This window comes from Pavona decussata, unplaced genomic scaffold (assembly GCF_977016875.1).
Source record: "Pavona decussata unplaced genomic scaffold, jaPavDecu1.1 SCAFFOLD_128, whole genome shotgun sequence".
Taxonomy (NCBI): domain Eukaryota; kingdom Metazoa; phylum Cnidaria; class Anthozoa; order Scleractinia; family Agariciidae; genus Pavona; species Pavona decussata.
The window spans coordinates 864,331-877,500 of NW_028145542.1; the positions used below are offsets into that span (position 1 = coordinate 864,331).

The 13,170-nt window shown below is 35.4% G+C and overlaps 1 protein-coding gene across 3 annotated transcripts in view; it reads left to right on the top strand.

Annotated features, from left to right (window-relative positions):
• The first annotated feature begins 51 nt into the window (after positions 1 to 51).
• The window catches only part of LOC146468846 (BRISC and BRCA1-A complex member 1-like), a 59,717-nt gene continuing 46,598 nt past the window's right edge, over positions 52 to 13,170 (top strand). The window contains exons 1-6 of one of the 3 annotated variants that reach the window (XM_085123894.1): positions 52 to 193; positions 7,278 to 7,357; positions 9,080 to 9,138; positions 10,793 to 10,904; positions 11,604 to 11,697; positions 12,722 to 12,864. In XM_085123894.1, coding sequence (XP_084980020.1) covers positions 169 to 193; positions 7,278 to 7,357; positions 9,080 to 9,138; positions 10,793 to 10,904; positions 11,604 to 11,697; positions 12,722 to 12,864 — 513 coding nt within the window. In that variant the 5' untranslated portion in view covers positions 52 to 168. The remainder of the gene's footprint in view (positions 194 to 7,277; positions 7,358 to 9,079; positions 9,139 to 10,792; positions 10,905 to 11,603; positions 11,698 to 12,721; positions 12,865 to 13,170) is intronic. The other 2 variants (XM_085123892.1, XM_085123893.1) reach the window with 2 other exon arrangements.

Genomic DNA, 13,170 nt, shown 5'->3' on the forward strand with positions numbered 1-13,170 from the left:
AAATGGCTTTGTTCATGCCCAGTCTTCCCAGTCTGAATGAAATCCAAGATGGCTGCCGGTACTCAGTGACTCTAGTCGCTTTCTTAATTACTCATTTTAAAAGCTAGCATTGCGCATGGAGGTCGTTGGAATTATGATTCAAAGCATTGCTGTTCTTTTTGGCATTAAATGGAGTCAAGATTCATCAAAGAAGGTTTGAAACTAATAGTGTTTTCACAAGTGTAGTTTAGTGTACGACCAATAATTGTAAGCTTTGTTTTTTTAGTATTAACGCTTTCCTTGAATTATGAAAGGAAGCCAGTTGCAAATACTAATGTCAGTTACTCATCTTGGTTTTATGTCTTTATCTGTTCAATTTAAATAACATACAAATACAGCTCAATCTTGTGGTATAGACAACAAGTATACATCCTTGCTCTTTCTTCCAAACCATTTGTTATTGTTGCATATTAAATTTGCCATGGAATGGTTAAATATATGGTTCAGATTAAAACTTACAACAAAGAAACTGTGAATTGTAAATTCCAGTGTACAGTAAAGTTCTGATTGGTTTGGGTACAAAACAGCTGCCTCAAAATCATATTTTGTTATAGCTGAACAAATAATATGAAATATAATACGTTATTTAACCATGCATAGGAGATTAAACAGAGTTAAATAGACTATTTTATACATATTTTGCAATGGAATAGAGTCTACCTCCAAACCAGTATTTTAAATTTATCTATTTTGTGATGGCCTATTTTATTCATATTTTTGCTGGAACTGGCCATAACCAGTATGCTATCTGCTGAAAAATATAAATAACAATGTTGTTATCTTCTCCACTGCTATTCATGATCAGTGAATACTTAAGGATGTTGCCAATTTAAGGTATCTTTAACTTTCAAGAACAATTTATTTTAAATTATTATACTTTAGATCCAGTAATTATTTAACTTTCAAGAACAGTAAGTACATGTATCAATAAATTAACAGTCCTTTGTCAATAATTATGTTGAAAGCCAAACAGCTTAATACAAAATGCAAGACTCCAATATATACATTTATGTTTAAAGAACATGTTTCAGTTGTCCATTATTTTGTAAAAAAAAATAAATAAATAAATGTTAATTTATGTTTAACCCCAATAATTGGAAAGGAGATTGAGAAAATAATAAAATGTTTCTGAGGGCACAGCTATTTATATTAGTTTTGTCATAATTGTCATTCATATTATGAATTTCATTTGGACTTAACCTCCACACAGACACTTAATTCCATGGCATTTTATACAACAATGAGTATAATTACTGACATAACTTAATTCAGTGGACTTCATGGTCCCTCCATGGAATGTGGTACATTAGATTGTCAAGTACTCCATGGAATTCTATGGACACACCCGATGGACACTCCATGAAGTTTAATAGAATCCCATGGACGTCCATGGAACTCCATGGACATTCCATGGAACTCTATGGAACTCCATGGACACTCCATGGCATGCTATGGAACTCCATGCAGGGCTTCTGATATTATGCGATGTTGCAATTTCGCATAATTGACCTAAAATCGCAACAAATCGCATAATACATGAAATATCGCAGAATTTGTACAAAAACGCACAATTTAAGAAAAAAAGAGCAAAAATCCCGCTCAATGTTAAGTTCTCCGATAATTTAAATGTTATCTCAAGGCATTTTTTCTTTCAAAAGGCGTCAAAAAGCACCGGGAAGCGTTCGTTCGTTGAACAAACGAACAAACAGGCAATTTCTATGCGGCATTTTACATGTTGGGGACCTGGTGCTGGTTTTCAAAATTAAACAAGTGATCATTGGCACGGAATAAACAATCCTTTTATGTAAATACACCAATCACAATAGATGTCATTTGATTCCTTCTAACTTGTGTTGTTAGTATCAGCATGGAAACTGCTCGATAGTCACTTGCAATATGTAGTTATTTTGATTTAATTGAAACAAATTTCCTCAATCCTCATTATGGATAAGTTTGTTGTTAAAATGCCGAACACTTCTTCGCAGGAAAAAAAAAAAGATCGCACCTTCCTGTAAATATTTCGGCGAAAGACAGGGCAAGAAAGTACCCCGAAGGAACATTTCATGATGACGATGGTCTGCAACGTACACTGTAGTGGTTGTTCATCTTCGAAAGTTTGTGGTAGACAAGCACCTTGAAGCTGAGTCACACAAGCCGAATGTGGAAAAAATGCGGGTGGGAATCAACAAACGTTGAAATGAGGCAACAAATGATTTATGTCAGCCATTTGTTCCTTCCTTTGTGCTCAAATTGCTTCTTGAACAGCAAAAAATGAATTGTGCTCCTCTTAGACCTAATAAAACAAGGTTAAATTAGCTAAAATGAAATCGCATAATTTGCCGCATAATAGACCTTTCTTGCCGCATAATGAGACGTAAAAGTGCCGCATAATTTCCAATTTTTTTTGCACCCTATCAGAAGCCCTGCCCATGGAACTCCGATCCACAGACACTCCATGGAGTTTCCATGGTATGGAATTCCATGGAACTTGGAATTCCATGGGGTTATTTCGTACGGGAATTGTACCCATAAGAACAGGGTGGTCAGATTGATGATGTTGTGAAAGAAAGGAAGGGACCGAATGTTCCATTTGTTTAAACACAAAAATGTGGTCATAATGACGAGGTAGTCTAAGGCGGGATTCCACCGTAGCTGAAACTGAAAAGTTCGGTGAGCTTGCATACCATGTAGCAACCATTTGTATTTCAAATGGAGTTGCACTAATGTTAATTTCATGTGCATGTACTATAAGTAATTGTTATCACTATTGTCTTACAGGAGTGGTCAGTATTCTCAAGTGGTGTAATTTTGGCTACACCATTTCTCAATTTATGTTCATTAAACTGTAACAAATAATTATACACATGTACACACGTATACGGTAGCAGCACCAGAGTTCACTTAGATACAAATCCCTTATCCATAATACATGTACTACAAGCCATGCATGTTTACAATTTTTTGAAATCACATAACTGCACAAAATGTACAGTCTTGGTAATCCCTCGCAGTATACATGTGTATGTACATGGAATTGTTGTGATGAGCTGGTGGCCTGAAATGCATTTTATCGCACAATTTGTTTATAATAACAGTGTATATGCATGTACAGTCAACTCTCTCATAGGGACCACTTCTTGTAAGTCAGGGCTGCAAATAACGGCCGGTCAACGGACAATGTCCGGTCAAAATTGGGTATTGACCGGACAAATCCTTGTATTGCCGGACATCTTGTCCGATCCTTTACCTACTCGTTCAGAGAAATTTTAATTTTTAACTATTTGATAATCACGAGGGACAACATTCATGTTTCCGAAAGAAAAAAAAAACGAATATAAAACTAGACAAATTAGTGGTCGAGAAATTCCCGGTAGTCGCAAATTTCCACGATGTTATCAAGCCCTATCGCAACCGCAAATCATCGTGTCTTCCGTTATTTTCTAATTAGTGGAGGGTTTTACCTTTGGCTAGATACCATGATTGAGTCTTAAATAAAGTGATCGATTGTTTGATTGATCGAATGATCGGAAAGGACCCTCACGAAGACTAATCTCGTGGCACCAAGAATACTCCACGTATCATTTGTTGCAAAGTGCGAAAAGCGAACAAACCATACGTTACTTCCGGCACACCCTGCAAAACATGCTTGGTTACTAAGCTTTCTGGTGATTTCAACACTCGATGCAACTCAAGAATGGGGCGTATAAAAGTGGAAATATAAATGGAAGAAAGTCAGCGAGCGCAACAATTGTACTTGGAATAAGAGGCCATGCATTTAATACAAGGATTCTGGCAGTTGTAGTCAAATGACGCCATCATGAAAATGTCCCATTGTGGTTGTATCTTGCGTAAGCGTTCCACGAATTGAATGCGATGCTGTTTCTGCAGTAAAGAGTAGTTAAACTATTAACTTGTAATTTTTATTGCCAAACCGACTTGGATTCAGTTGTTTTTTTAGTTATAAAAGGATTACTGTGCAATCTGGGTTCTCTATCGCAAGAGTTACGACGGTTAAAATTTGACCGACCAAAAACGGGTAGTGTCCGAGCAAAAACATGTTTGACGGGACAACGTGACCGGCGCCTGCCTGTTAGTTATTTGCAGCCCTGACTTTAAGTGACCACCTCCCGCAAGCGACCACTTTGTAAACAACCGTTTTGTTTCTCAGTTAAATGCTGTTTCAAGAGCTCTCTTGTAAGTGACCACCACTCAAATTTCTTAAGGGACTGCGACCACTTTTTAGGCCAGAAATTACACATTCTTTCGTTTTCTGTTTTCGGTAAACGACCATCCAACATAATTACGTATGATCGTTAGTAAAGCAAATTTACTCAGAGGTGACAAAAATTCAATTTTTAATGACGCTACCCCGGACTGCTGACAGATAATAACAGTTTACAGACAGAGAAGATGGCTATAATTAAATCAAGCTTGGCCAGCGATTCTCGAAAGTTACTGTCAGGCACTCTTAATGTTCCAATCATACTACTTTTGGTGGACATCAGTCAAAGAAAGCCCTTCAATTTATGCAATGCCCTAGCTAGCCCTTGAGAAATTAATAAGTGCTGCACATGCAGCACAATAATAATTATTATAATTATTGTTTTAGTTAGTCAATTTATCAAAAATAATAATAATAATAATAATAATAATAATAGTAATAATAATAATAATAACAATAATGAAAATGATAATGATAATGGAAATAATAATTATAATAATTAACGTGTAATCCAACTTAGCTAATGTGGGGTCATAATTACTAAGAGGAGACAAAAAATAAAATTAGCATCTGCATTCCTTATTCAATCTCACTGTCTTATTGTAATAAAGTGTACTTCCACTGAACAAGTTGTACAATGATGTAAATGTGAATAACTACATGTGCACAATGACGGGAGATTTACAAAATGCTGGTCCCATTGATCTTTGCTAAGCCACCCCCTCCCCTCCCCCTCCCCACCCCCCTCTTCAAATGGCAACCTGGAAAATATACTGGGAAATATACTGAAGTTTTATTTTGGCACCATTTTAACAACAATGCTAGTGATTTCTCATGCGGGGATTGCGCGTGCTTTATTTGAAAGAAAACAATATAATTTTGAGGGCTAAAAGTACGCAAGAAATAATCAATTGCCTTGTGAAATCACACAGAATATTGCCTACGTGTAATACTTACATGTAATAAGTAAAATTAGGGGGAAATCAGTGAAAGAGTAAATTAAAGCAGCAATCTGCTTAGGGATAAAAATAAAACCTAAAAACAAACTTTTTTATGTCCACAAAACACATACACTGTAATTATATAGTATTACATTATTTTATATTTTTAACAACAAGCTTGGGATTCTCAATATATGCATGGTTGGAAGGGCTTTCTTCTGAGGAAACCCTGATCTGCACTTGCCAAGTTGAAATCTGTTTTTGGACATCCATGGGAAAAAAGTAATGTTTGCCTGAAGGAAATATGACTTCCTTTAAATCAATAATTGATTTAATTTATATGTAGTATTTAAGGTTGATCTCTAGACCTAAAGTTATGTTTTGATGCAATGTTTATTATTATCCGATGTTGTTGCTCCAGATCCAAAGTTTTTATTCCAGGTGCAAACTTTTTACTCAGTCAACCCTATGTTTTTATATTCCTGGCCCCATGCAGTTGTTCAAAGAGCGGATAATTTTATCCACTGGATTAGTCGCTATGAGGCAGATAATTTCCCTATAGCCGTATAATTTGTGTATAAAGTAGAAGTGTCTGTCTTATTTAAGTATGAGAATGTGTGAAAAACTTACCAAAAGCTTTGGTTGGAATACATTTTTTCCGCTGGATAGCAACTTATCCACAGGATAAAGTTATCTGCTCTTTGAACAACTGGGGCCTGGATTGTAATCCAGTTTCTAGAGTGGAGTCCTAGGATATGGTCAGTGCATAAGGAATGCAAGTGTGTAGTTCAACCCAAAGAAGACAATTCTATATAAGTTATACATATGCAATAATTTTTTTATCATTTGATAACTTGTGGAAGGTGGACCTTGCATGTTTTGAATGATTTGAAAACTAAAATCTCTGGGAAATTTTGTGTATCGAAGCCAAGAAAGTATTACTCAACATCATCTTGATCAGGAAAAACCTCATTTGCATTTACTTTCAACACACAATTTACATTATACAACTACAAGAGTAGTTTCGTCGGAAGACCTCGTCAGTTGGTCCCCATGTTTGTTTTAAAATGCATGTTCGTTGTAAACCGCCATGGCATTTTAAAACGCGAACATGGTAACCAACTGGCGAGGTCTTCTGACGAAACTAGTTTTGTGGTTGCATATGTAAATTGTGTGTTGAAAGTAAGTGCAAATGAGCTTTTTCCTGATCAAGTTGATGAAACAAAAATGGCTTTAATTTATAAATTAACCGTAAGCTGCAAATTTTTGCATTTTGTGGTTAAATTTAATGATTTTTTGTCCATGAATGCTTCTGAAGGAGCCGTACTGTATCAGATAACATTTTGGGGGGTAAGGCAGATCAGGAATGAATTTTCCTGTTTAACCTGCTTACGAGCCTGGTTGGCTGGGTAATAGCTGCTAGTACCAGTCGTCGGTCTTCTGAGATTAGTTTTAGTGTATGGTATGATGGGAGGTGATGTTAAGTTAGAATTTGGTTACAGTTTTGTGTGGATCCAGGATGGAAAATGGTCAGATATTTTACAATAAATATTTGTTGAATAAATATTTGTTGAAATTCTTCTAAGTGGAGACACATACTGAATAATGTAACTCTATATAGTTACATGTCTTTAATTTCAATTTTTAAGAGAATTAACAAGAAATCAACAGTATATACACATGACTGGAAAAGCGGCAAAGACAGCAGCTACTAGAGAAGAACATACTAGAAGTTCAGGAATGTAATATATGTAATATATTTTAAGATTTATTGTAGCTCTACCATTGATTTTGGTCTCATGTATACTTTGTTCTTTAGTTACTTAACTGAGGGAGCCCATTCCTTATAAGCCCGGTGGCTTCCCTTGGGCTTCCTTGCCATAAAGTAGTTAAATAATAATAAAAAATTTGTACAATTTATGGCAAAGCAATGAACTCAACTGAACTGAATGCCAAGAGTTAACCTGACACTGATTGGTGCATATGTTGTGGGTTATTTTATTTTATTTTGTTTTTGCTTTAAAATTAATTTATCAAACCAGTTTAAATGTGTGAATGGTGTGTTTCTCTTACAGGTCTTGAAGTGTCAGTTGTCATATTGAAGTGCAAGATCCCTTTTGTTTCTTTAGACCGATACTTCAAAGACTCACAACAGGTTAGTTCTTAGGTTTTATTCTTGGGTTGCCCAAAGGTCAATTACATGTAATTTTATACAGAATGTGAAGCTTTCCAAACAAGGCATGAATTGGCAAGAAAACAAGAGACAACTTATAATGACTGGCTTCATATACCTTATTTATTCGATTAACCGCCCTGGGCACTTATTTAATTTTGGGCCCATGAGGGTGGGCGCTTATTATTTTCCCAACATTTTCAGCAAGTGAGAACACTTTTAGAGAATAACAAAACAAGGGAAAACAAGTTTATTTCGTTTCAACAAGACAAAACAAAGTGTATAAGCTAACATAGACAAGCCATAAACAATATTAAAGTTCATTGACTACGGTATCTAAAACCAATTTTGGAACACAACTGACTCTCCTCTTACTTCACTATGGGCTAGTACAGCATTCTTTGTTGTTGTCGTTGGGAGAGGGTGGGGTTGGCCCTTATTCGAAAGTGGGCGATTAATCAAATAAATACTGTACGGTAATTTAGACCTTTGAGCTCTCTGCTGGGGGTGCCTTATGAGTAGCTTTGCATTTGGTTCCTTCCTGGACTGTGAGAAAGGTCATATTTCTTGCTTTATTTTCAAGCCTTTTCCCCTCTCTGCCCTCCCTTTGGTAAGTATCAGGTTTGCAAGTATTCCACTGACTGGGTTCAATGTGACGGTTCCTTTGATGAGTTTAACAACTGTAATACTTGGTATGTGAAAGGAAAGCATCACAGATGGAGGCACTCAAAACGTTTTCAAAAAGAAATCGCAAGATCAAATATATGCACCCTGTTGTCAGGTGCTAAGGCCTTAACATAAACATCTACCCCAGTAATGGTTATGCCCTCCTACATCATGTTAATGTTAAGGACGGTGCCTATTACAGTGATACCAAAGTATTTTTATGACTATACAGGAAAAACAGATATTAGGAAGGGCCATTGAAATCCAAAAAGAAAATTGGGGGTTGCCACGCATTTTTCAGAGATAATTAAGCAACAATTATTCTAAAAAGCCATAAAATACCAAGCAATGTATGGCGTTTTTTTCCAAATTGAAGCTTTATTATCCCTGAAAAATGCATGGTTACCCCCAATTTTCATTACAGATTCCAATAGATTATTTTGCTAATAAGTTTTAAACTGCGCAAAAATATCCCTGTATATTTGCAAGCACCACCCATAGAAAACCTGAGTATCTCTAGATGTGCAGAACATATGCACTTGAAGGTTTCAAAAATGATTTCACTCTCAAATGTCAATAGAAAGCTTTTTAGCAAACTTCAGATCCTAAAAACTCGCCTTAAAGGATGCTTTTTACCTATTGAACATGTCCTACTCCGCATGCATTCCATTATTAGAAATGTATGTAACAAGAAGTAAATGTTGGATTGTGTGTAAATGGTTGTTGTGAAATAAAGTTGATTAAAATATAAATAATTATAATGATATATTTCTTGATTTTTTTTAATAAAACAATTATTATTCTACTCATGCTTGTTGGATATGTGGTTATTAATTAACCAACTTGGTACTACATGCCTCCTTGGCTATCTTTCATCACATATGGTCACCCATCTAACCCTTACCCTAACCTAACCCTAACGCTCCATATAGTCACCCTTACCTTACTGTGAAGTATATGCCCAATGTGTGCTCGTGGAATAATTGATAATTATGCAAAATCTCACCTGCTAACATTATATTCTGCACCTCTTTGTAGATCATGTTATCCCCAGAAATGAAAGCCATGTCCTTTCAGTGTAAGAGTGTGCCAGAGAGGTATAGAAATTTTTTGTGTCTTTTCTCATCTCCTAGATAGTGCTGAGTCAAAACAATTTTTAATTAATTTTTAACTAATAACCTTCAAGCTGAGATCATATATATATATAGTTTTAGCATGTGAGGTTTGGTTGTGATGGCGTTGAATGGATTAGAATGTAAGGGCCAATTTAGACTATGCAACTTCTGCTTATGACTGTCTTAAAACCCTTTGATCACCAACCATTACCCAAGGTTTTCCAAACATTCACTGAATTTGCAAAGTGATAATAAACAATCCCGTGTGCAGTAAAAATACACAACTTACAGGGTAAAAAAAGGGAACATCCCTTTGGTTTAAAATAGAACTTTAAATTTACTAATTATGGAATAAAATACACTAGTTGGCAAAACTTTAATTTTCTGTAGCACACACAGCTTATGTTGTACAAAAAATTGTACCCATCTCTTGTCATTGCACGTTGCCTACTCCTACCATAACAAGTGCACACATGTAGCAAATCAACAGCAACATTTATTGAATAAATAAATGACTTTATTTAAGTGTCGAAGTATTTAGTGCTGTACTAGCGCTAATTGGGGACACTATAAACCAGTGAAATAAATATGCAAACTGAAAATATCATTTTGTTAAAGATCCCAACTGGCGGGAGGCAAATCAGTTGGCTATTTTACAAAGCGTGGCCTTGGAGCGGGACTTGAACCTGGGGCCTCCAGATTTTAATTACATGTCCGGCGCCCGTAACCACCAGGCCACGCCGCCTCCCACAACTCAACATTTTGTGTGTCCATTGCTATAAGTTCTTGGTTTTAATTCACACAAAGGAAATTCATAGTGTAGACTTGGCATCAGCATTAGTCACGAACAACTAAAAGTGAAATTCGCAATTTTTTAACAATTTTATCTGGCAGTATATTGCCTTTAGGATATTGTGATTTTAAGCTAAATCAGTTTATAGGTTCTTCAGACCAAGCAATACAAGCAACATTTTCTTACAGCTTGTCGGCAACAAATTTTGTTACAAGTTCTGATTGTTTGTTGCCCGTATAAATTACCGCACTCTTTATGCACAACAAATTTTTACTAAAATGAAAAAAAATATACAATTAAAGAAAATGCCATTCTTGTTCCCTTTGAAAGGCCCTGTAATAAGTAATAACAATAATAAGTCTTTAATGATCTTCAAAAGATAAAGATACTTATCTTAAGTTACAAAATAATTTAATAATAACAACAAAAATAGATTAAAATATATAAAATGTATAAATATCCGAAGCCCATCTACCTCATCTATTATTTTTACGAGTGCTCAAAGACATACTGAAATGCGCACGCAACTCTATTAACAAATGATAGTTTGAAGCTTCCTGTGTTTACCTTAAGTATATAAAAGTATCTCTCCTCAAGGAGTACAGCTGTAGTTTGTGTGCTTCACATTCAGTAAAATTCCTTGTAACGGAGAGTTCTTTCAAGAGGCCTTTCTAATAATCTGAATCAATGTCCTCTTTTTCAAGTTCCCTGATATCTACTTTCTATAAAAAATACTTGCGTTTATAGCAGTGGTCTAAAAAATGTTGAATACTATTTGAAGTGGCTCCGTATACTGCATACTTTAGGCACTTAAATTAATTTTCTGTGGCTTTTTTTTTTCAGGACAATATTTCAACTTGTTCAAAGATCAGTAGAAATCTTTGTAAAAACCAAGTCTAAAATGAACCCCAATCACCAGTTTGCCATCTTGGTTTTGGATGACAAAGCATCATGGGTAAGCGAATATGACCGCCTTCAAGGGACAGTGTCACCAATTTTTCTGTGTGCCTTTGAATAGCGAAAAAAACATACAGTATCGATGAAAATCACTTTTAAAATAATGGCTCAGTAAATGTTAGCAATTATTATTACCCTATGACTTATACATAAGCTAGTATTAAAGCAATTTATTGTTCCTTTTTTTTTCTGGGGATGGCTTGGATGGAAACTTTGTTACAACTTGAAAAACTTTGCCAATTTTTTCAAGTTCTTACATGTTGTTTGGAGATCTGAAATGATTACGGTATTGCTCAAAACTGATTTATAGTTTGTTCTTTGTGAGAGAAATAGTTAATATTTTCCTTCCGGTGCTCTCTAAACAATTTCATGTTACTAAGGGGATCCAAAGATCCTATGTTAAATATTTGACTTGCTTTGATCAAAATACGGCAACATCTCCATGACAGTGCCAGTTTATTTAAGTCCTGATTCAAACATCAGTGAGATTTCTGTTCTACATTAAACATTGCAGACAAAATTCGAGATTTTCTGTCCCCTTAAGCCTTTAGTTAATTCTTTGAGAAAAGGAAGGTCCAAACTCCCTGGTACCCCTCCCTGTATCTCTATCTCTGCACTGCATTTCCACACAGGTACATCTATATCATTGTTATTTTAAATTCTAACTTAATAATAATTATAATTATTATTCTCTTAGTACAAGCATTTTACAAGTGATGTGGAAGTTATCTGCAGTACTCTGAATCGCCTTAGTCCTGAGGAAAAACTTCTATCACAAGATGAATTCCATATCCTTTGAGATATTCATTACCCATTTCTCCTAATTTTCTTGCTTTCCTAGTTAGCTTAGAGCTGCCTTTGCACTTCCTTCTGATACAAAAATATGTTAATATTATGCAAATTTGTGAACTTAATTTTCATCTCATTTCTCCTACTTGTAAACTGCCTTCTTACAGAAGCCAGGCTATTAATAATTATTTATCTTACAATCCTGGTCAAATTGTTTGGGACAAAGGCCTTGCTGGGGCTGATCTAGGCATGGTTCCAGACATGGATCTAGACATGGTTTACTGTAGGTGTTAAGTTATCATATTGTAATTTAGGGTATTGGTGTCAGTAAATGTAAGATACATGTTGATTACACCTTGACTTTGATCTTAGAAATGTGCGACCGTTTTGAGGCAGTGTAAGTGTTAACTTCTTGAATTGTCAAATAATAGACCTTCTTGAAAAATGGCAATCAATTTTACGTAAGCAAGTAAAATTAATGACAAAATTGAACGACGTTTCGGAGTTGTCATGACACTATTTTCACGTTCAAAATGACGATTCTGAAACATCGTTCAATTTTGCATTAATTTTTAATTGCTGATATATTTAGAAATCTTTATATTTAAAAATTTTGTACATACTGGTATGGTTAATTTTCATGAAATTCAACTGGATAAAATTAATTTATTGGCTGCAATTTATGAAAAAAAGATATTAATATCCATTGGCTAACTACCTTAAAATTCTGAATGGAAGCCCCCCCCCCCCCCCCCCCCCGCCCCTTTCCCAAGATCAAGTGCCCTTAACTCTCCGAAGCAAACACCCTTCTGAAAATAAAGACTCCAGAATGTAAACCTGAATTGTGTTAGCTAACTATTTTTAAAAGGCTGTTTTGAGCTGAACCAATTTTGAACAGAAATTTCATGGGCTTGGATCCCGCCAAGAAAACCAAACCTTCCCCAAAACTTAGCTCTGCAGCTCAATAGCTCACATTCAGAACCTGATTGTATTTGTGGCAATTTTAACCTTAGTTTTTTTTTTTTTTTTCTCGCTTGTTGCAGAAAGGAAAACATAACATTATACCAGAAGTTGAAGATATCTTGCTGCCTCCTCCGTTTGTTGTCCGACTTATTTTAGTGTATGGACGCTCACAATGTATGCCTCAAATGTCTCCAGAGGCCAAGCAGGTTTGTTTATTTTCTTTCACTCTCTGTACGTACTTCCAAGACCAAAACTTTGTTTTCAAATGTATTGAGGAGCAATATATGATATTTCATATATTCATATTAATTTATTTATCCTTCGCGGGTATATTACGGATTCACAATATGACCTGCTCCCAGTTGGCTTGATAGCTCATCTGGTAGAGCACTTCACCGGCATCGCAGAGGTCATGGGTTGGAATCCCGTTCAAGCCTGAATGTTTTTTTCAGGCTTTCTTTTCGCAACTGCTTAATCTTTCATCCGCAGTTCAATATATAATGTTTCATGCA